At 43.8% G+C, this 25,118-nt stretch overlaps 1 protein-coding gene across 6 annotated transcripts in view; it reads right to left on the bottom strand.

Moving 5' to 3' along the window:
* SLC25A13 (solute carrier family 25 member 13) overlaps window positions 1-25,118 on the bottom strand; it is a 181,606-nt gene that overhangs the window by 131,652 nt on the left and 24,836 nt on the right. For 5 of the 6 annotated variants that reach the window (XR_004627725.1, XR_004627726.1, XM_011224594.3 and 2 more), the window contains exon 3: window positions 16,987-17,129. Coding sequence is in view for 4 of the 6 variants with exons in the window: in XM_011224594.3 (XP_011222896.1) it covers window positions 16,987-17,129 (143 nt within the window). In the remaining 2 variants the exon portion in view is untranslated. Of the gene's footprint in view, window positions 1-16,986; window positions 17,130-25,118 lie in introns of those variants that run through there. The other variant, XM_034667978.1, reaches the window with a different exon arrangement.

Here is a 25,118-nt window from a genome sequence, read left to right on the forward strand (position 1 = left end):
TTGTTTTATAGAGATCTTAGGGATGTGGGCTTCTTCCTTAAAGATTTTATTTATTTATTTGAGAGAGACAGTCAGCAAGAAAGANAGAGAGACAGTCAGCAAGAAAGGGAACCCAAGCAGAGGAGTGGGAGAGGAAGAAGCAGGTTCCCGGTGGAGAAGCCCGATGAAGGACTCCTTACGGAGCGTTGTGATCACACCCTAATCCGAAGACAGGTGCTTGGTGACTGCGCCACTCAGGCGCTCCGGGTTGTGGGCTTCTTGATTTTTCAGCCTGCCTTCTGGGGGAGGGGCCTGCCGGCTGGTACTCAAAAAACCCTGTTTGTGTAGAGTCTCTGTGTCCCTTGCGAGGGGGGATGGGGATGGGCACCCTGTGAGCCGGTATTTCCGGGCTTTTGTTCTCTGGCGGCTTTCCCTGGTGGTTTGCTATGCCTCTTCTGAGAGTCAGAGCAGCAGTGGCTGAATCCCAGCCTGNTTTCCGGGCTTTTGTTCTCTGGCGGCTTTCCCTGGCGGTTTGCTATGCCTCTTCTGAGAGAGCAGCAGCGGCTGAAATTCAGCCTCTGTCTCAGAACAGAGGGATCGCGGATCGTTCTCCACTGATGTTCTGGCCACTTTAACTCTGTTTCTGTTGGTGCTGCTCAACTCTGCAGCATCCCAGGCTGTGCGCCCCACACCCGGCGTCCCAGCCCTCACTTCCAGGGCCGGCGCATCTCTGATCTTTCTGTTTCCAACCCCGCCAGCCNCCCCACACCCGGCGTCCCAGCCCTCACTTCCAGGGCCGGCACGTCTCTGTCCTTTGTGTTTCCAACCCCGCCCGCCGCCAGCCGCCCCGCGCGGGCTCCCGGAGCTCCCCGTCTCAGTCTGGTGTCTCACGGGTGCTGACCGCGAGTCCGCCTGCTCCCCCGTGCAGGTGGCCCTCCAGCCGCCAGCCGCCCCGCGGACGCTCCCGGAGCTCCCGGTCTCAGCCTCGATCCAGTGAGCACACCGGAGCTCCGGAGCTCCGTGAGATGCTTGGTGGTGCACGCTCCCGGCTCACGGACTCAGTCTGCCGTTTCCAGAGTGCGGGTCCGCGGTCCGCCCGCTCCCCGGTGCAGGTGGCCCGCCAGCCGCCCCACGCGGGCTCCCGGAGCTCCCGTTCTCAGTCTGCTGTCTCGCGGTGCCGTCCGCGAGTCCGCCTGCTCCCCCGTGCAGGTGGCCCGCCAGCCGCCCCGCGCGCGCTCCCGGAGCTCCCGTCCTCAGTCTGCTGTCTCAAGCGTGCGGGTCCGCGGTCCGACCGCTCCCCTGTGCAGGTGGCTACCGCCTCCCGGGGCCCTGACACGGCGGCTCCCTCCCCCTTCTGTTTATCTTCCGATATCTGTGCATGGTTTCACGGCTCCCCGCTTCGTACCTCAATACTCAGCGCTGGAGATTTTCATTTGTAGAGATCCAGATGTATCTTCCTGCGTCTCAGGCTGATTCCGTGGATGTTCCTGCTGGTCTGGTACCTATCCAGCTCAACTCAGGGGACCAGCTGAAAAAGGGGTCCCCTACTCCTCCGCCATCTTAACTCCTCTCTGTGGCTTTGTTCTAATAAGGTGACTCTGGGTGGGCTCCTGAATAGGAGCTCGTCACCAATAAGACCACACCATCATTAGAAGCTTGGAATTTTCAGCCCATCCCCCATTCTCCAGGGAGGGCAGAGAGGCTAAAATGGACCTATGACTGATCATGCCTACATGGTGAAGCCTCCATAAAATTCCCAGAAGGGTTCAGGGAGCCTCCCGGTTGGTAAGCATGTGGCAGTTCTGGGAGAGGGCACGGAAGCTCCATACCATTGCATCTCTTCCACTTGGATGGTCATCTGTAGCCTTTATCACATCCTTTTACAAAAACCTGGTAAAGAGTAAGGAAACTGTTTTCCGAGTTCTGTGAGCCACTCTAGCTAATTAACCAAACTCAAGGACGGGGTCATGAGAACCTCCGAATTGTCACTCAGAAGCACAGGAACAAGCCGGTCTTATGACAGCATCTGAACTGAAGGCAGAGGGAGGCGGTCTTGTGGGGCTGAGCCCCCGGCCCCGGGGATCCGATGCTACCTCCAGGCAGAGACCATCAGAACGGAGTTAAAGACACACAGCTGGTGCCACAGAAGTGCTTGGTGTGGGAAAAACCCCACACATTTGGTGTCCAGCAGAGTTAGAGTGAAGTGTTCTGTGTGAGCAGTAAAGGAGACACACACAGGAGGAAGAGTGTTCCCTTCTCAGGAGCTTAACAAGAGCAGAACACTGGAAGAAAATCCAAGGGGGAGTGCATTCAAGCATGAATAGGCAGGGGCGAACTGTAGAGGGCCAGAACAGAACGCTCCTGATGAGCTTTCCAGAAAGAACAGAAGCGAGGCAGAAGCTGAAGGAGAAAGTAGAATCACGAGAAGATTTTCTTCATTTGGTAAAAATACTGGAAGGTATGTGTGTCGCCAGGAAAGATGGCAGCAATGGGGGTGGAGGAGTAGCAGGTGATACGCAGAAGAGGGGGAAGGAATGCTGGAACATACCTATGAGAACAGTGAGAAGGGAAAGCTGACTACACCACCATAGATGGTATTTCCCTGGGTGACAACAGAGAAGTGTGCATAGAGCAAGGAAGAATCCCATTTAATCAGATGAGAAAACTGCCTTGAAAAGTTTAGGTCACTTGTCTAAGCTAAGGTTCCAGAGCTTTTAAGAAACTTAGTAAGATGTAAACGTGGCTTTTTTCAACCACTACCTATGTTCCTTCCACTATACAATGTCTTTCCCATTCGAACAATCCTTTCTGTCTGAGTGAAGCAGTGACCAGAGGAATAACACTGAGATCTGTAACGTCAAAGCTCTTTTCCTGTAGGGGTGGACGAGGGAGGCAAACACTTGGAAGTGTTCGATGCAGGAAAGTGTGAAGTAGATAGAAAGAAGTAAAAGGATACCCTGAGTGTAACCACAGTTCATCTACTTCCTTACAGTGCGTCCAGTTCTCTTTGACAAGAACCCTAACAGATGGTCTGGAAAAATTTCCTTATGACCCAAATAATGTAAGCCTCCTTAAAAAGCAATGGCCCACAAACTTTAACAGGTATTAGAATAAACTAGGGAAACTTGCATCAGAAACCAGGGATGTACTGTATGGTGACTAACATAATGTAATAAAAAAAAAATTTAAAAAAAAAAGAATAAACTGGGGAAATATTTAAAAATGCATATTCTTTTCCTAAGTAGCCATAAAAAGGAATGAGGGCGAATTCTTTATATATTTAGAGTGATCTTTAGGATATATGGCTAAGTCACAAAAGCAAGTGTGTGTATGTCCTAGGGGCTAATATTACACATATGCTGTGATGGTTAATTTAATGTGTCAGTTTGATTGGGATCTGGGGTTAAACATTATTAAACACGTCCAGATTAAACACTATTTCTCGGGGTGTCTGTGAGGGTGTTTCTGGATGAGATCAGCATTTAAATGGGTGAAATGAGCAAAACCCTCCCCAATGTGGGTGGGCATGATCCAACCTGTTGAGGGCCTAAATAGAACAAAAGGTGGAGGAAGGAAGAATTTGCTCTGTGCCTACCTGACTGTGCTGGGATGTCCATATTCTCTTGCCCTCAAACTGGGACTCACACCATTGGCTCCCCTGGTTCTCAGGCCTTTGGCTCCAGAGTAAACTACACCACTGACCTTCCTGGGTCTGCAGCTTCCTTTCTCAACTTCAGAATCACATGACCCAATTCCTTATAACAAATCTCTCCCTCTCTGCTCCCTCTCCCCACCCCAATATATATATATATAATCTCCTATTGGCTGTGTTTCTCTGGAGAGCCCTGACCCACACACATGCACATAGGCACACACTATATATTGTCTCTCATAGGGATGTGTGTGTGTGTGTGTGTGTGTGTGTGTGTGTAGTATAGTATAGTATAGACAGTTTACCTAGCTGCCTCTTGGGTATGGATGGGGACAGAAAAATGAACACCACTTTACTTATACTTGGGGGAGAAACACCGTGTGGAAAAAGAAACCAAGAGCTAAATGAAAGAAGAGTGACCTCTCCCATGGGGAGAGAGGAGACAGGGTGAAGGAGGTAGACATGTTAAGTCACATTTCTGAGTATACCTTGCTTCTATTAATATAGCTTTGACTTGGGCAACATATGTTTTACATATTCAAGAATTAAATTAAATCTAAAAGAAAAAAGCAATCCCTAAAAATTGAAAACAAACTGAAACGAATGAACCTAACCATATATCAAGTTGGTGGCAAAACCACACAGAGAAATGAATTATTTCAAATAACTTTAGAACACAGTCTTTTCACTATTAAGTATTTACTAGGATACATTCGAAGCACAAAAAGTGCTGAAAAATTTTAAACTTCAGGGGCACCTGGGTGGCTCAGTTGTTAAGCGTCTGCCTTTGGCTCAGGGCGTGATCCTGGCGTTATGGGATCGAGCCCCACATCAGGCTCCTCCGCTATGAGCCTGCTTCTCCCTCTCCCACTCCCCCTGCTTGTGTTCCCTCTCTCGCTGGCTGTCTCTATCTCTGTCAAATAAATAAATAAAATCTTTAAAAAAAAAAAAGAAATCTTAAACTTCATTCAGTATATGTTAGCAGCAATACTGGTGTTATTGTTTTGAATATAACCTACATACTCAAATATGTAATTACATGAATGCTGCTGGTAACCAAGATTTTTGAATGAAAGAGTAAAGAGATGATAGAAAAAGCAAAGAAATAAAACTACTTAGAATTTAATCTTGTCAATTGTTCAACTTTGAGTCAGAAATCCCATATGAACTGAAAACTTTTCCCCCATTAGCCGCTGGAAAGACCTCAAAACAACGGGAACCCAAAAGAAGCACACCTGGTACCTAGATTGTGGTCTCTAAATACAACTGCCCTTTAAAAAGAATCAAGACTCCACGAAGAGTGGGTGATTCTACATCTGCAGCGGGAAATACGCAAAACACCGTCCTGTTGGGCCAGAGAACAAGGAAGCTATCAAATAACTACTGGATCACTGAGGAGAAAATATAAATGCCCCCCCCAGCCAGAATGAGATAAAAACAATTGATTAAAACATGCCAAATAGTAACTTAAAAAGCATTCTTTGAGTTCATAATACTCAATATAATAAAGGCCCAGATTCCCACAAAACATAACCCCTAACTCACTGAACCCTCTGATGTTATCACAACACCGGCTCCTTATGCCGAAAACTGGCTGAGATCAAGGCATCTGGCTGTCTACTTGTAAGCTGACCTCCCCCTTGAAATCCAGACGCAAACATCTAACAGCCGAGCTCTCCAGTAGCACGTGGAATGGGCACGTCGATATTAACATGTTCTACAGAAGTCTTGCTTTTGCTTCCAAACCTACCCCTCCCACAGGACTCCCTCAGTTGCTTAACTTGCCCTTTCCCATCTCAGAGCCAATCTAGCAAGAAAACCCAAAATTCAACCACTGATCACCGTCTCTACAATGAGCACTCTAATCCTGCCATCTTCTGCCTTCTTCCACTCTTGCCCACTTCATTCTATTCTCTACAAATCAGCTAGGGAGAGCCTGTCAAAATTTAATTCACATCATGTCAGTCTCATGCTCAAAGCTCTCCAATGACCTCTCCTACACTTGGAATCAAACTGTCCAAGAGATACACAATCTGGCCCCCAGATACCTTTTTGGTTTCTTTCACTTTCCTGCTCCTTGCCAGTCTCAGTCTCCTTGCTACCTCTCAAACACATCAAGCGCTTTCCTATCTCACCTGCTTCTGTTATCCCATTTACCTGGGAAGCCCAAGTCATTGATTCTTTCCTGACTCGCTCTTACTGCGATCTCTGCCCAAATGTCATTTTGCAGAGGTCTTCCCTGACCACCCTGTCCACCACGGCACCCCAGAGCACACAGTCACTCACCACCTCCCTCCGTGCTTTAGTTGATACAGCCACCTGCCTCTGTATCGTACACGTCTATTGGTTTACACTATTTGCTGTATAGGAGCACATTGTTTATCGTTTTATTTAGAACAGTGCCTGGCACATAGCTAATGTCAATAAATATTTGTTAAATGAATAAATCTGAAATTAACCTAGATTTTTCAAGTATTAGGCTCTCTCTGGTCTGTAACACCTGGCCACTTTACCGTACCATATACCCTTTATTACAGAGACTAAGTTACTTTATATAATTTCTGAGCAAGTTCAACAGTCATCTTCTTTCATCGCTTACTCCTCTAGACTGAAAATTCCAGAACCTTTCCACCAGATTGTAACGCAAACCTTACCCTCAGAAACCTTCGTGAAAGTGAGACTCTCACTCTCTTGACCAGGAAGTGACACACGGACGATTTGCCACCATCAATGGGAAAGTTAACAGGCACCAAATCTCATGATTCACTTCAGGAAGCCCTCACAACTTTACTACAAGACTGTTTTAATTCCAGCAACTGCCACACCCCGTGCCTATGACACAGTAATTGGGAGAGAAACAGATCTTTGAGCAGCCAGGAAATAGAGCTTATTCTTGATTTGCCTTTAACATTTTAGATGTGTTTTAAACACCTCTGGTACAGAATAACGGAAGACTAGACAAACAAAAAAGGCAAGTGCGAGAGAACGTGTTTTGCTCTTTCATTTTCTGATCACCTCCACGTGCTGGGAAGAATGTGGAAGAAGGGGTTGGTATTTTCAGTTGGCCCAGTAAAGAAAAATAAGAATTCTGAGAATATGTATGCAACAGGACCTCAAGGTTGAGTCTAAGAATAGTGAAAGGGGGAGAATGATCCAAAAACTATCCCTGGCTTAGAAAAAATGGATGAGAGGAATGTGAGGACAATTTTTCCTAAGTCTGTGAGTGTGGATGATAGTTGGCAGAGCGCTCACAGAGGTTTTAGGTCCACCTTATGTTGGCCAAAGAATGAGTCTTGGGGGCTAAGTATCTTGCAAAGGGCATCAGACCTTGTAAGCAAGGACATAGGCAGAGTTCCCATGCAAAGCTCCATTTTCAATATTCTCCTTTATGTGTAGAAAGTCCCATGGAAGAACAGATTGAGTCCAAGCCTAAAAGAACGGGGTCCAAATGGCAGTTCCAGCAACTCACTATGCTACTTTGGGCAAACTATTTAAATTCTGATTCTGTACCTCCCTTTCTAAGTAGGGAGTGAAAGCACCTGTTTTAAAAATTTCTGATGATGATTAAATAAGAAAATGGATGGGGGGCGCCTGGGTGGCACAGCGGTTAAGCGTCTGCCTTTGGCTCAGGGCATGATCCAGGCGTTGAGGGATCGAGCCCCACATCAGGCTCTTCCACTATGAGCCTGCTTCTTCCTCTCCCACTCCCCCTGCTTGTGTTCTCTCTCTCACTGGCTGTCTCTATCTCTGTTGAATGAATAAATAAATAAAAATCTTTACAAAAAAAAAAAAGAAAAAGAAAATGGATGGAAACTGTTAGCACCAGACCTGGGACCATCTAAGAGGAACTACCAGCACAGCTCCAATCCCACAGAATATTTTTGCTCTGAAAGTTTTCCAGGTAATAAAATCGCTCCTCTCCAGGCATTCTTGCCACTCTACAAGATCCTGGTCTCCCAGGATGCATGATCTGGAGTGCACCAGGACTAATCTCATTATGCCCTTCGTCCTGTGCGTGTAACCTTCACTGGCAGCCCCAGATTTCCCATTCCCCCCACCCCCGCCCATCACCCACATCTAATCCCCAGCGCTCTGTACTTCCCCTATTCTGAGCCATCTCCCAAAAACCCTTCCACTGCGCCTTCTACAAGACATAATGAGCAAAATCTTGCCCAATCCCCTCTCTAAAGGGATCCCTTTCAGAGAAATCCTCTAAATAGCCATTTGCCTTATTGTTCTAACCAATACCTGGCTCTTGCTTGAGGGCAATGCTTCTTCTGTAGCCCCCTCTTAAGTACAGATGGGCTTTCTTCTACCATCCTAGGTAGACCAGGCTTATAAACAGGGCAGGCATATGCCTTCCTCCTCATCACCTCTTCCAGACCATTCCCCAACCCTTCCTTCCTTACCCCATTCCCTTTTAAATACTCATACCACCTGACTACACCACATGGCAACCTTCCTGGTTTCTATCACCTGATGACCCCCGATTCACACCCCCAATATTTTAGCTCCATGTACTAACACTTCAACACTGAGCCTTCAAACACCTAGACCTGGGGCGCCTGGGTGGCTCAGCTGGTTGAGCATCCAACTCTTGGTTTCAGCTCAGGTCATGATCTCAGGGTCATGAAACTGAGCCCTGCATCGGGCTCCACACAGCACAGACTCTGCTTGGGATCCTCTCCCTCTCCTTCTGCCCATCCCCCATTCACACGTGCATGCCCGCTCTCTCTCAAGTAAATAAATAAAATCTTAAACACACACAAAAGACCTTGACCTCCCAAACACTTGAGTGCCTCCTCTCTTCCAGTGATCCTTTTTCTGCCCTTTCTCAGACACTCACACCCACGGTCAGACTCCAGACGTCTGCCATTACCAATAACAGCAATACTTCCTTATTCTCAACGTCATGCATCTCACTTTTGGGCCACTACCTCCTTCCTCCCTCTTATAACCTAACTTAAACAATCTTCAACCACACTCAAACATACAATTCAATAAGCCTATACCACCCTCTCATTGCTTCCTATGCCAATGTCCTCTCTTTGCCCCTTACCCAGATTCAATCTACAGGCAATCATTATAATCACTCCCCTGGATACCCCTCACTTCCCTGGCACCTCTCCTACTCTGGATGATTCAATGGTCAAGCCCTTAACCCTGCTTATGTTTGTCCCTTCCTATTCCGTGCCAGAAACTAAGTAACTGAACTCTGGAAAACACTCAGCCACACTAATTGGTCTCATTTTGAAGTTCATGACCACAAACCCTCAGGTGGGCCCTCAAGTGGGTCCTGCCCGGGGTCCTTTCACACTCCAACTTCCAGGTAACTACGTAGTATATGCTCCTCTCTCCTCGAACGGTCAGTACCCCAACCCTCATCCTCCCTCTCATCTACTTCCCAGAGGAGAAATAAGGAAACCAGAAGACAACTTCCCCCAAATCCCACCACCACATTTACACAACATCTCTGCCCTATACTCTGCCTGTCCTTCCATTCTTCGAGCTCAGCATTTCTTAAGGTTTTGGGGTCTTAGGACCCCTTTACATTCTTATGAAATATTGAGGATGCCAAAGAGCTTTTATTTACATGGGTTATATGTATAATAACTGTACTGGAAATTAAAACAGATAAAATTTGAAGTATTAATTCATTTACAAGTGAATAAACCTATTACATGGCAATATAAATAGCGTATCTGTATGAAAAATAACTATTTCCTAAAACAGAAAATGTAGTGAGAAAAAAAGCATTTTATGTCTTTGCAAATCTCTTAAATGTCTGACATAATGGAAGACAGCTGCATTCAATCTGCTATAATACATTGTTTTCTTGGGAGGGATATGAAGGGTTTCAGCCTCATGCAGATTCATAGTAAGGAAAGGAAGGATAACTGTGGCTACTCCATGGTACAACACCAAGTCCTATCAAGTGATCCTTCCTCGGAGATTAGTTACAATGTGGACTCTGAAACTACATTAAAATCCATGGGTCCGTCTTGCACTGTGACTAGGTCTCTTACCCAGCCATGATTTGGAAACACCCTGTAATAGACAACGGGAAAACACCTTTCCCTAAGTTATGCTGATCTTCCAAATGCTGGCACACTTCATTACACTATATTATAAACTCACAATCATTAATATCGCCACTAATTACCTCAGAAAAGTCTAAGTACTGGGAAGCTGTCACATGAAAATTTTAATTCTCTCAAATAAAAAGTGTTCTATGAAAAAAATGACTAGCTCAGCCAGCAACTCAAATCAGCTGCTCAAGTGCTTTTCCTCAGACAACCAACCACATGACAATAACCAGCAGCAATTCTTTATGCCAATTTCCCATTTAGTCACCCAGAATTTTCAAATTATGTGTACTCAAGGGTGAGATGTAATAAAAATCAGTGATTTTTACCGCTTCCTCAAGGACACCCTGAAGTGGACCTGACATCCTCATCACTACTGTCACTGTGAACATGGGGTGATGAAGAGCATGACTGCTCACTCGTCTCGTTTGGCTTGGTGGCACTTCTTAACTGCAACTAAGGCACCACACATTTGACCCCCCCCCCACTGCTTTTAGAGCCATCTGCTCAAAGACAACACAGTGAAAAAGGCCGATGTGAATCTCAGTATTATTAGGTAAACAGTTCTGACCTCATGGATTCCTTGAAAAGGTTTTCAGAGACTCCCAGGGGCCCAGGGACCACACTTTGAGAACAGCAGTTCTAGATGAACTCACCCAGTTCTCACAAGAACCTACCTCCTTCTCAGACAATGCACTAGAATTTCTTCCTTTTCTCTCCTACATGTCAGAGCTCCGCTCTCTCCAGTCATTCCCGTCAGCTTACATTATGCTGTCATCTATCCACAACCCTCCTTTCACCTCCCCTCCGCCTCCAGCCCTGGCCCCATTTCTCACCTTCCCTTGACAGCAACACTCTCCAAAAGAGGGCCTGCATTTCGTATGTAGCAGAAGAAGGGGGAAGAGGAGGAGGGCTGTCCCTACATATGAATGAGAGGTGAAATCAACACCCAGTCATTAATCAACCCTTTCCCGAATTAAAAAGAAAAATAAACCCAGGCACCTGACATTCCTAAAGGTTTTCTAATATACCAGCGACATAATACAAACCTTTTTAAGAATTCTTTTTAATTTGCTCCTTGCAGACAGTGTCTAGCCACCACATTGCACGCACCCCCCTATGATTTCAGACATCAAATATTAACACAAAGTGAGAAATGCAAAAAGAAAGGGGGTTAATCAGACACCTTGAGAGAAAGAAAAAATAACATTGATTCAATGAGAGCTGCTAATGAGGCTTTTTGTTTTGGTAGATTAATTTGGGAGTCTGATGACTAAGAAGAAAATTTAAGCATCTCAGGTGACTGCTGTTGATTATTACCAAGTTTTTTTAATGGAAGAGATGCCTTTGCTTAATTCTATAGTTTATGAATTTCAGGTGTTTATCTGAAATCTGTGTCCACTCTAGTATGTAGAAAACGCTCCTCATTAGCAAACTGAAAGACCTCCTCTTATTGATTCCGGGTTATATTTGACAGATGATGAGCATTTCAGACTGTGAACTGCTGATATTTAAATACATTACCCTAATACTCTTTAAGCATTGCCAATTGTAAACCTCATTAACTCCCAGCATGTGGCCAAGGCCTGGATCTCATCGCAACAGCCTCACAAAGTGAAAACAGGTATATAAAAATGATTTTATCATCAACAACATTATTATATTCTCCTTCACCTTGTGAAGTATTTAAAGGCCATACTTTTTTTTTTCCCCTCAGATTAAGAGTGAACATGGGAAAGGCAGGGAACACACTCAATTTATACAGCCACATATTTTAAGACCCTAGATTTCTTTTTTATTGTTTCTTTCTTTGACACCCTTATTCCTCATGTCTCAAAAACGAGAACAGGCCCAGGACTGATTCTCTGTCCTCTGAAGAGAAAGGAATTATGTGTTTATTATACAGCTATCATTTTAATACAATAAAATGGGGGCTGTGATGGTAAAATGGACATGTCAGCTCATTAAGAAACCAGAATTTCTGGTATTCCTTTTTTCAAAAGAAGAGCCAACTTCTGTTCTTGTGTGGAGCGCCAAGAACTTCTATACCTGAGATGGAGAATGTGTATGTGTTAAAGTCATACATGATCTCAGCAAACTGATGGGGCGCCAGAGCCAGCCAGTGCCCACCCAACCCAGACAGGCATCAGGCTGTACCAGGCAGTGAGCATCCTAAGCCCAAAAGGCCAGGACTCAAAACCTCCAGCTTATTCAGGCCCCGCTTAGCCTTCGTAAAAAGTTCAAGTACTAGGGAAAACAGCTTTTGAGCCCAGCTCTCTCTAGAGAGACATCCCTTAATAATAAACAACAAACAGAAACATGTTTGCAAAGCTCAGAAGGACATACACAAAATTCATTTTTACTTGCTCTTGGTGAAAGCTGTGTGAATAATGCATAAAAACTACCCTTGGATGATATACAAAGAAAGCTTCATTCCCATTTTAAACAAAAACATAATGATGCCAAATCTAAAACACACATAAAAAAATCACACAAATAAACCCAACATCAAGCAGAGAATTCATACTGTTTAGCTAAGGTAAGAGGGTCTGACCCCTAGAAGGTGACCCTCCATCTCCCTCAAGGTATGTGTACTCAAGGGTGAGATTTAATAAAAATCAGTGATTTTTACCGCTCCTTCAAGGACATTCTGTAGTGAGAATGCTGCAACAAGCTCTCTTTACCCATGAGCCCCACCAAACAGAAAGTTCACAGGACTGGGCGTTCAAAGTTTCTTCTCATCTCTCTCAAGGAACTTCACAAATTGATTAAACCCATTATTAAATCTATTAAAACAGTGCAATTTGGGGAAATCTAAACACAACAGGCAATTAGAAGAAGGGTGGGGAGAGGTGAAATCAAAGACTCTGAGGAGGCTGTAACGTAGGCAATCTGTGCCAACCCCTGGCCTCAAATTGTCCTTTGATGGCTTTCCATTGCTCTCAGAATAAAGCGCCCCGGTCCTTAACACGAAGTACAAGTTCCTGCACAGTCTGGCCATGGCTGGCCTCTCCCATCCTTGTGTCCTGCACTTCCCATGCTCCTGGCACACCCACCTCTGCATTTCAGAGAATGAACGAGAAGCTCACAGAATGAAGTCTGACCAAGTCACTCCCCAGTGAAACTGAATCGGAATCAGAATCAAGAGTGCTCCAGAAAAACAGAATCCCCACGCGCTAAGTTCATGCAGTGCACAGGTGTTTAACTTCCATGCCTAGAGTTCAGCCCAACCCCACACAGTGAAGCCTTCGGGAAGGGGCTGTGCCCTCAAAGAGACAGGCTGCGGCAGGGGTCTCCTCCTGGAAAATGTCGGGATCTAGCCAAAAGTTAGCGGAAAAAAGCCTACTCACAGTCGGGCCGGTTGCGACTACACGCTTTCTAAACCACAGAGAAAAACAGGTATGTGAGGGTATGCATTTCCAGAGTGCTTAACAGACTACCACAAAGTAGGCTGCTGAACACTACAGAAATTCGTTCCATCACAGTCCTAGGGGCCACAAGTCCAGAACCAAGGTGGCAGCAGGGTCACACTCCCTCCAAAGGGAGATTCTTTAGGGGAGGGGCCTTCCTCGTCTCTTCCTGCCTCTGGTAGCCCCAGTGTCTGCGTCACATCTTTCTCTACTTCTCATAAGGACACTTACAGCATTTAAGGCATGGATAAGCCAGGGTAATCTCTTCATTTTGAGATCCTTGATTTAATCACATCCACAAAGATACTTTTTCCTAATAAGGTTGCATTTCCAAATTCTAGGGATTATGTTTCGGTTATCTTCAGGTAGACATTATTCGTCTACTACAGTGAGTAACCTACAAATTGAACTAGAACTTCCATTCCTCAATATACCTGGGCTCTCATAACTTAAGGGGGGGGGAGGATAAGTACTTCTCAGTAGATTTACCTAAGTTTGGTCAACAGATTGCTGCGAAATAGAGGCAGATACTGGACTAGACACTGGAGATCTAAAAAATGCAGGCCCTGGTCTATACACTCAAGAAACTACAGCTGGTGGACCAATATCTACCTAAAAATAACTATTCCAATTCACCCCAACATTTGGGTCAGCACCACTGTCACTATACTTACATCCTAAAGTTAGCAATCTACAAACAGTTTTTCAAATTTTAATAAGCTTATGCACTTAACCCTCTGGCCAGCCAAGTGATGGGATTTCACCCAAAAAGGGCCTGGACAGACAAACGGAGCCCACACCAGTGCTTTCCCTTTGTTTGCTCTACGTGTTCTGGGGGCCAACATGTGGCTGCATCGTGTAATTTTTTTCAAGGAGCAGTAGTTGATTTGGGAAGATGATTTGTGACTTGTGAACTTGATAAATGCTATGCTTCCAAAGAAAAGGAAAGGAAGGGGAAATGAAGGCATTCGCAGTTTTACACTGAGAACAGATGTACTATGGTTACACCTATTTGTGAAGTAAATATGGAGGAGCTGCATGTCAGGGTTAGGCTTACAGAAAAAGGCACGTGAACATCTGAACAGGCTTGGGTCTTAGGCAGGTGTCAGCGCAAACACCAGCCCTGTGCTACTAGCTCTGAAAGCCTAAACAGTTTGGACAAGTTCTTCAACTTACTCCATGCTTTTGGAAACAATACATATGGCGAGACCTAAAATATTTCTACCCTTGCATTGAGGAATGCCTCTAAGTTCTTTCAAGGGAATTAATTAAACAAAAGGAAAACTAGAAACAAAAGGAAAACTGAATTAACTCTATAAGGGCATGATTTCATAAAGCATGGTACAGAATTTCGTAGAAAATGATGAAGCTATTTATCACTGTTAATATGAACTGCATATGGAAATACGGGAATTGGTAGACACAGTCTAAAAGACTATAAAACAACTGCAATTAAAATACATTCAGATTATGGAAAATGTTGATGCAGGTTAACAAACCACAGGAGACACTGAAAAAATTCGAAATAATCGTGTCGAGATGAAAAGACTACAGGTGGTTATTTTCCCTTCTGAAACTGAGGTTTTTGCAACTGAAGGAAAAAAAGTCATAGGTCAACAGATTGAGACCATCTAAGATTTTCTCTGTCACAGTGAAACACTGACATTTAAGATAATACAAAATCTGAAAGAAAATGTCAAGTTAAATTGGATGACAAGATTATGAGAGAAAAGGCAGTCTGAACCAGTGGGAAGGCCACATGGTCTCTGGAGCCAGCCAGGGTTGGTGGCAAACAGCTTGATCACCGACAGCCCCAGCCAACTCATCTGCCCCACCAGGAAAGCAGAGCCCGCATTTCAGATTTGTTATAAGTTTTTGAAAAAATATGTACGTTACATTATGTATGTACAACATATGTTACATTACTGTATCTAATGAATCAAAGGCTATTATTTTTGGAGAGTACCTGTAAAAATAAACAAGAAAAGCATGTATTTTAATGGGGGAAAAAAGCACATTAGAATGTATTACAATAATATAAGTTAATACCCATAAATATATTAATTTAATAAGGAACCAAAATGTTCCCTGGAAGAAAGGGATCAAATATAAGAAAAAAATCCTGTTGTGTTAAAATTAAACAGGAATTGTCACTATGAATTTCTGATTTTTTTAAGTATATCTCTCTGCTCTTTCCACTGAGAAGCCAGAGAAGTAGTAACAACCTAGAAACAATAACCAGTGCCCAGCTCTCTGTTTTTAAGCACCATTCCCAACCTAAAAGAACCAGGACTTCTTGAAGAAAAGAGTGATTTCCAGGTTAGAGGCAGGAAATACCCACGCTGAGCCTGGAACATCTTACTTGCCTAAAGCAAGGAGCACTCACCCAAAACATACGTCTGCTGGAATAAATCTATGCTCTATCTAGCTTTTGCTTCAATGGGCTAGTGTGAAATACACGTCAGCCTCTCCACACACCACCCCAGAGAGGCCCTGGGAAGAGAGGGAAGGACAGCCTGCTCATACATTACACACACCTTCCCAACAAGCGAAGAATGCTGTGCTGGGGTGGAGGTAGAAAATAGAAGTAACCCAAATAACCTCTACTGGAATAAACAGAGAAGGCACAATCCAGCAACTGTCTGGGATATTATCGTAAGTATCACTGCCAATATTTGTCCCTCTCCCTCCTATCTGCAAGACCTTCATTTTAGAGGCGATTACTTCCATGCGAGATGGGACCACAGGTGCATAAATAAGAAAAGGGAAGTGCTGGTAAAAACTAAAAGCATTTGCAATACAACAACAAATTTTACTATAGTTGTATCTCAACTGGTGCATGTGGGAAAAATTTGACAGGTGACAAGCAGAGAAGGCCCAGAGTAGAGCACACCACTCTGGAACAGCATAACTGCAATCTATGGAATGGGGTGCTGACATGTAGCAAGGGTAGGAGGCTGGGTCTACCACAGTTAATGTAGAGAAGGCCAGTACTTGGACATTGTACTTGGCTATTAGGAGACTGGTATTTGTATTAGCAAGAGTTTGGGGCCCAAAATTTCAAACTTAATGGTAAAAGCCAACTGCAGTCTTAAACCGCTTAGGAAAAGCTCATTTTTTAAAAATGTGACAACACCAGTAGGGGGGAAAATCCAAAGGCATTTTGCAAAGTATCTGTCTCTTCCAGCTTGGGTAGAATGCCTTTCTTAGTGATTTGGAATCATCATCATATTATTCTGTTAGATTCATACTATTTAATCATATGGAAGATTTCCAAAGTTATTTGAACAGAGGAAAAGATCATAGAAAAGCTATGTTTGTAGAGCTATATTTTACATTTACTCACAATTTTTACAGTTCCCTTGAAAAATACCAATATATGTACAAACACTCTTGCAGATCTCACACCACTCATCAACTACAGTAAGTCTCTGCAACTATAAGCAGTTCTTTACTGTCAAAAAATGCACACAGGGGGCACTGGGTGACTCAGTTAAGTGTCCAACTCCTGAGTTTGGCCCAGGTCATGATCTCAGGGCTGTGAGACTGAGCCCCTGCACTCAGCAGAGAGTCTGCTTGAAATTCTCTCTCTCCCTCTACCCTTTCCCCCTACTCAAGCGTGCTCTTTTTCTCTCTAAATAAATAAAACCTTAAAAAAACACACACAAACACATAAAACCCCAACTGTGGTAAGAAGGAAATGTTAAAGGTATTATTCCCAAAATAATGAATTAATTGTAATAGGTAGAGAAAATGCTCTTGAGAGATGGGAAAGTATTCAGTGACTTCCTGACCTTTAAAGTAAGAGAAAGCTATTTCAAACAAAAAAATTAAATGAGATAATTAAAAACAAACATACCCATCTTTGGTCTGATCCACTACACCACTTAAAAGCTCCACAGTCTTTGGATTAGGCTGGCTTTCTCCAAAAATGTTCAAATATCGAGTGACGAAGTCATTGGGAGACATGAAAAACTCACCATTTTTTTCAATGCTTGCATACTGTTTAGAAAAAAAAAGAGAAAAGATATTTTACCCTCAGAAGTATATAATCATGAGATCAATATGTGAAAAAGCTGAAAATATTCAAAGGATATAACATCATATATGATAATACACTCTTCTCAAGCACAGTTATTTCCCAACACCTCATAAAAAAAACAAAAACATGTTAAGTCTGCCAAGTTTTATGTTTATATGAGTGGTTCTCAACTGCAGGCAGCTTGGCCTGACTGGCCAGCTTATAAACACCAACGTCCGCTAACAGCCAAGTATAATCTAGGAGGCCCAGGCTTCTCTATATGTTACCTGCCTTTTGGAGATGGGGGAAGGGGAGGCGAGGTTTCTCTAGCTCTGCACTTCCTCCATTTGTTTTATTTTTCCCCACAGAGGACATCTGACAATGTCTGATGACAAATCTGACTGTCATAAACTGAGGGAGAGGGATGCTACTAGCATCTAGTTGGGAGAGGTCAGGACGACCCCCTCAACAGAGTGAGCCAGCCCCCAATGTCAACAGTACTGACACTGAGAAACCCTAGTTTACAGAAGTTTGGAAAGACAAATTACATTTTGTTTTTAGCAAGGACATACAGCTTAAAAAAAAAAAAAAGAATTATAAAATCATGAATGGAAACAACCTAATTATTTTACCCCCATTCCTGTTTCAAGGGCATCAATAATTCAAGAAAGGAGGAGAAACAGGGTAAGCTGGAAAGCGAACTACTAACTGTACGGCTTCTTTCCCACAAGAAGATATGAAAGGCTGCTCTGGTTAGTGTCCTCTCCATTCTAGAGCGGAAATGGTCAATGAGAATTAGGTGCACTTGATGTTTTTTTACAGAATTCCTCTTGCCCTCAGTGATAGATCCCAGCGCCCGTAAGCGGGAAGCTGCTCATTCCTGTCCCGCGGAGTCCCAGGGCCCATGGCAGATGCTGAGAAACAACATGGGATCATACGGTATCCTGATGGCGCAGGAGAGGACCTGTTGATCCTGGGGACAGAACAGTGAGTTGGGGTGGGGAGGTGAATTCCATGAGCTACGTGAAGAACAAGATGAGACGGATGATAGCGACCACACCGGAGGCCAGCGGGTGTGGGGCACACAGGGAAGGGAACTGCAGCGATAGCACCTCTGCTCCCTCTGCAGCCGCAGAGTCAAGTGCCATTACAATTGTTTCCAGAAGTCACCTGTTACTTCTACATTTTAATTCCAAGGCAGGACAAACTCTTGCTTAGCTACTCAGAACCAAGCTCTGGAGTCCCTCAGGCCTGGGCTGTGCTGAGCTCTGCTTCTGCCTCTCACCACCTGTATGACCTCATGTAAGTAAAGCCCCGGCCTCCGGCTCTTCCTCTGTAAAATGGGGATGACAACATTACCTGCTGCTTAAGGTCGAGGCTAGAAATAAATGAATAAGCATGTAACATACGTAGCACAACGTGCTACACACAATAAGCACTTTATAAACGTTCTGTACGATCCATTCTTAACAATTTCTAGCAGGTACAAAAGAAAAGCTCAAAAATGGTCCAAGAATCCCAGTATTCTTCACCTAGCATTGAATTGGCTTTTTGGAAACGTAGACGAATTATATTTTGATTTTCCTGAGGCAAAACAAGACAGGAAGTACAAAGGAGATGTCGCTGCTAATTACAGCAATCCTATGACTGAGAATCATACCTATGTTTGCTTACAGCAGTGAGTAATTAATTTAGTTAAAAACACAATTTAACTCTTCTCCCACCAGTCAACATTTAGGTTATTTTCCAGTTTGGGATATTTTTAAATAAACCTACGGTAACCAGCCTTGTATACAACAACTGTCCAAATTCCTGGCAATCTTCAATGGCTAGACTCCTGGAAGAGAAATTGTTGAGTCAAAAGAGAGGAACTTGAAGGCTCTTGATACCTATTATCATACTGCTCTCCAGAAAAGATTGTACCAATTTACACTCCCACCAGCAGTGTGTGAACATGTCCTCTTCCCCCTTTGTTGGATTGGTTGCAAATATTTATCCAGTTTGATACTTGTAGATAATGGAGTCTGTAGATTTTTTTTCCCTCCTTTGCAATTTATTCCATTACTTACTTCTAAGTCTAGAAGCTAGGCCTTCCTCATTTCAAGACTAATATTCACCCACATTTTCTCTCTTAGCTTTTTTAAGTAGGTTTATCTTTTAAGTTTCAATACATTGGAACTTTATTTTTTTATGTGGTTTGAGGTAAGGATCCTCCAACTTTAGTTTTTCCCACAATCTCTTGGTTGTCCCAGGAGCACAAATGAAATCATTCTCCCTTCCCCTCTCTTTAGGATGCCATGTGCATCACACGCTAATTATCACAGGATCATCAGGAAACAGCTTGGCAAGTAAGTCCACCTTCAACACCAGTTGTGATCAGCTGGCAACGAATGGCTTCCTAAGGTAGAGGCTCTCCTCTGGGGCTGCCCCCAAATTCCACGGAGGGATGCCAGGGTGCTCTGGCAGTTCTTGCCCTCCCTGCAGCAGGAATCCTTGCCAACTGACCTGTGTACTCTTGCAAGACTGCATGCATCTTAATTGCTACAACTAGACAGAAAGCTCTGTCAGGATGGGATTCTTTCCTGTGGTTCTCACTGCAGCATCCTCAAGGTCCTGGACTGGTGGCAGGCAGAGAGTGAAATGCTTTCAGTAAGTATCTGTCAAATGAAGGAAAGTTTAAAATCATTGTACTACTTCCCTCTTGGGAGTTTCCTGGACCATGATCAGTCTTTGATTTTTTCCCCCAAGTAACCTTTAGAATCATTGTCAAGCTGCTGTCCCCTAAAAAAAAATTCCAGTGAAAGTGCAAAACAAAATTACAATGCCACACCTCGAACCCATACACAGGACAATTAAAAAGAAATAACAAATATTCGCAAAAACATGGAGCAAATGCAATTCTCATACACTGGTGTTATGAAAGTAAACTGTTAAACCACTTTAGAACACTACTTGGCAGCGTCTCCTCTAACTGAACATGCACAGAACCACAGACACAGCAATTTCAACCGTAAGTAGGTCTCTAACACAAACGTGTGTAGAGAAACATATGTGTGTGCATGTATGTATTTTTTTAACTGAAAAACACCCTTTAGCATTTTAATATCCACAGCAGCATTATCTTCAATAGCAAAAACATGGAAAATAACTCAAATGTTAACCAACAGTAGGATGCATAAAGGAAGTACTGTGGTACAATCACACTCTGGAATATAACACAGCAATGCAAATAAACTAACACCAACCACACACAACAACAGGGATGAATCTTAACAACTTAATAACAAAACAAGAGTGAAAGAAATGAGACACAAGAAAATATAGTGTTATGATTCCATTGCTATAAAGCTGAAAACCAGACAACTGGTTACCCTTAGGAGGGGTGGATACTGACTGGAAGAGGCAATCAGATGGCTTCTGGGGTGCTGGTTACAAAGGTCTGTGCTCACTCTGTGAACATTAATGGAGCTGTACATTTATGATCTGTGCACTTCATTTATGTATCAATAGCTTACATTTTAAAAAATAGAGATATTTTCTGCCCCAGGTTTTAGAGGTGATAATGAAATAATTTTGTAAATGTAAGAGCGTATTAATCTGAACACAGAAAACACAGTTTTCTTCAGTTTGCAAAACCAGCTCATTACCAAGGCTGGGTGGTCTGCCGTGTGATTATAACAAAAATGTTAAAGATTGTTCCTTCAATTGACGGACAGAGACAGATCATAGTAAGAATGTACTGACAAAGGTGCCCTGCTGCCCTTGCAGCAGTGAACGGAGGGGTCCCTGTCAAGGGAGTGGACCACACAGCTCCCACATCTTTAAAATGGTATTTAATCCTTCTTTGGGACTAGATTTTATAAGTGACCTGAAGCCTCTCTCCCCCTTACAATTTTTTGTAAGTTTTAATATGATTAAACATGCAGGCTATATGCAGAAATTCAGGTTCAAGAGTATTCATTAGTGCTGTTAGACTAGCAAAGGAGAAAGACAACTAAGCATCCAATAATAGGAAGTGGCTAGATAAATTATGGTAAAAACAGCCATACGCAGGAATAGCACGCAACAATAAAAACACTGTAGAAACACATTCAATTATAGGAAACATATTCTTAACATATTAGGTGAAGGGAAAAACTCGATAAAATAGTATTTTTTTTCTCCTGTTAAGGAAAAAAGGGCTTTATATACATACACGGAGATACAGAAACAGAGAGACAGGCATATAAAATACCTATTTATATATAGATATAGATATGGATTTTATCTATACAGCAGAATCACAAGTTACTTTTCTTTACATACTTCTGCTTTTTAAATTTTTGCCAATGAATATGAACCATTTTCTCATTTTAAAAAAGTTTTCAAGAAGAAATTACCTGTTTTTCCAATTTCGTTCACAAAAATTCTAAATACACATGTTTTGTTGACAAAGAATAATTACAAGAAATCCAAGTGCAATTCACTATGTATCATCATTACAAACTGTCATAGGGCCTATTCTCCTTGTCTAGCCCCTTTACCCAGCCTTCCCATCTCCCACAGCTTACGCTACAGGCACTCAGCTACTTCCACATGTAAACAGTACACATCACCCCCTTTGCTCTCCCCTGAGCTAACAGTTTCCTTCTCAGTTTCCCTCTTCTTATAACTGGCACCTCCCTGACCCAGGCTATCTATCCAGGGGCCGAATTTATCCCCTGAACCCTCTCATCCATTGTTTAAGATCATTTCCATCAAGCAGTCCTTCAAAATGTCTAAACCTTGCCTATTCTCCATTTCCCCTGCTGCCACAACCTTAGTAAAGTCTTTAGGGCCACGCACCAGGATTACCAAGGCTGCCTAACTTATGGCCCTGCTGCACCAACCAAATCTCAAACCCATCCTGCCAGTGTCACTGGATGACCCTGAAAACCCCCAATGGCTTCCTATTCAGCATACATGCCAAACTCCCAGTACCTTTCTAATTTTGTCACCCACACCCTGCAAGGCTTGGCAGACTCCCTGGCACAGAGTTGAATTTAAATGAACACTTGAAGGAGCAAGAATCCTTCAACCTGGAGAAGCTGTGTGCTCCCAAACCCATCTCCTGGCCTTCCCTCGAATGTGGCCCTCTCCCCGGGAGCTCCCCAGCTGCCCTCCTCCCTGACTCTCCAGTTCCCACTCACCCCGGGACTCTCCCAGGCCCCTCTCCAAGGAGCCTTCTCTGACCACTCCCCACCTCAGGGACCACCCCCTCCTCCCCGTTTCCCGTGGCATTTTCTTTCACCACACTGGCACAAGGCAAACCTAGATTCTTGTTCACCTGCTGTGTGCCTGTAAATCTGGTCTCCCACAGAAAACCTCAACTCCTTGAAGACACAGTCACTGCTTATACCTCTTTTGTACATTCCACTCACCGCAAAGTTTCATGGTGTTTCATTCAAACCGTGAGCACTCAGTACTCCCGCTCAAATTAACATGCATGAAAAAACGCATGTCAACACTCAAGTGAGAAAAAAAACTGAACACACCTGGCCTTCAACTTCCACACCCAGACAAAATGTTATCCGCCACTTATCACCAGAAGAGGATACATTATAAACTCCAGCGCCTCAGGCCAGNCCCCCCCCCCGGGCACTCACAGCCCACTGTTCCACACCTGCTGCTGCCTGGCCCCAGAGCGGTCTTCCTCTGTCCCACAGCCCTCCTCTACCTTCTCCAGCTGATAAACACCTACTCACTGTCAAGCCCAGCTCCAACATCACCACCTCTCTGTAACTGCAATGACCCTTGCTAGCAAGATGTAATTAGCCCCACATCACCTTCCTAATTAACGCCATATAATGCTTATCAACCATATCATGGTTTTTTTTTTTTACACTTACACACAATGAGACAGTAAATGGCAGGAGCCATGATTTATGCATCTTTATATCCCCAACACTTAATACTGTACTTTACATACAGTAAGCAACTCCCCCCCCCAAAAAAAAGAAGAAAGCAGAATTTATTTTAACTCTTCTCAAGGATGAAAGAAGCCAGAACTGAGACCACCTCAGTCCTCCAGGACCCCTCTCTCCTTCTCTTTGCCAGTTCCACGGGCTCTCTCTGACTTCCACAGTTGCCAACTCCCTTGCTATCAGCACAGCTGGCCCAAAGGTCCACCTCCCCACACCGCCCCACCCCGAGCTACAGAAGAATCCTCTAACTAGTGTCACAGAAGGCTGGGATATTTATCAGGAAGAAAAGTCAGGAAAAAGTCATAGAAAATCAGCAAAGTAGTCAGGTTTACAGAGAGCTTACTGCAGATCCATACTTAACTTAGAGCCCGGCCACAGTGGAGCCGTGGCTGGCAGAGCCCCCATGGGCCTCACCCCTATCTGTGGCAGATGGTAAACAAGAGATCCCCCACATGCTGAGCCAGGATGGATTTGTGTTGGTACTACACTGCCCAGGCCTGATGAGATCACCCAAACCTCTGCCAGATCCACAATCCCTTCCAGAAACTGCTGATCACGGCTTTCTTCAAGGACGGTCCCCTCCTTCCTGGCCCCATCATCCCCTTGGACTCTAAGTCACACTCTCACTCAAAAGCCACGTAGTCTTAGCCACCCCAAGAGAAGACAGCACTTCCCTATGTGCTCCCAAAGATTCCACCCCAGCCTTCAGGCTCACCTACACAGAACCTCACAGCTGGCTCTCCAGAACTCTGCAGGGAATTCCTACCCTCCCTCGGTTTACCTGACCAATCCGATTTATCTCCAGGAGACACTTGCCTCCTATAGACAGGCAGCAGCTGGAAAAGACAGGTTGTTCAAAAGTAGGATCTTAACCTAACCAGCTGCCACGTGGCCTCAAAAGGTGGACACAGCTTTTATCTGGATGGAGCCTTTCCACTGGATCATGCCAAAAGACCAGGAGCGATCCAAGATGCACCATCTACTGAGATACTCAGAGTTGTTCCCATTTCCTGTCAGACTATCGCTGGTTTAGAAAACAGAAGTAACAGAGAGGTCCTGAGTTCAAAGAATGATTAGGACTTTGCCAGCTCAGGTTAATGAGCTTTTATCCATTTCCCTAGGGTCTCTGGCAACCCACTGCAAGTGGTCTCCTAGAATTATACTGTAAGAGTTTTATACCATAGGTCTTAAATACACACACTAAAAATGTCTACGGTTCCTTCATACACACTCCATCCAATCACGGTGGGTCCCAAATGCAGAGCAACAGACATTAGTCCAGGTGCAAAACAAAGCATTTCTGTTTCCTGGACTTTCACGATCTAGAATCGTTTTCCACCATTGTCCTTTCAGGCTAAAACCAAATTTATAAAGAATTCTGCTTTCTTACACATAATCCAAATCTCCTTACAAGTTATCCCTCTTCCTCACCCCAAACCTGCTCACATTTTTAACCATTTCCTTTTGAAGCCTCTGTCTCTCGTGTTTGAATTATTTAATTTTAAGCACTTACTGAATCAGTTATCTAATGCATATCAGGTGCTGGGCACTTTCACCCAAGTTTTTTCACTCAATCTTTACACATTTTTGTAACTTATGAAGATGTAGAGAGAACAGGGTAAGAAACTCAATGTTCCATTTACCAATTTCAGAAATTATCATCACGCCAACCACGTATTGCCCCCCCCCACCAAAACTGGATTATTTAAAAGCAAATCTCAGACATCATAGTCTTATCTGTAAACACTTCAGTGTGGATGTCTATGAGAAAAAGACTCTTTATAGCTCCTATAATCAGAATACCATCATCCAGACTAAAAAATCAATCGATAACAATTCCTTGGTATCAGATAATCCTGTCAGTATTCATTCTCTGGTTTCTCAGTTTTTTTTTAATAGTACCACATTTTCATGAGGAAAGTGATGTTCACAGAATTAGTAACTTTCTGGGCCATGTATTTGGTACACAGCAGATTGTCAAGTGTCTCATTGAAGTCTTGGTCCCCTTTACATACAGCACAGCTGCTT

Source organism: Ailuropoda melanoleuca, chromosome 1 (assembly GCF_002007445.2).
Source record: "Ailuropoda melanoleuca isolate Jingjing chromosome 1, ASM200744v2, whole genome shotgun sequence".
In the NCBI taxonomy this organism is placed as follows: Eukaryota; Metazoa; Chordata; class Mammalia; order Carnivora; family Ursidae; genus Ailuropoda; species Ailuropoda melanoleuca.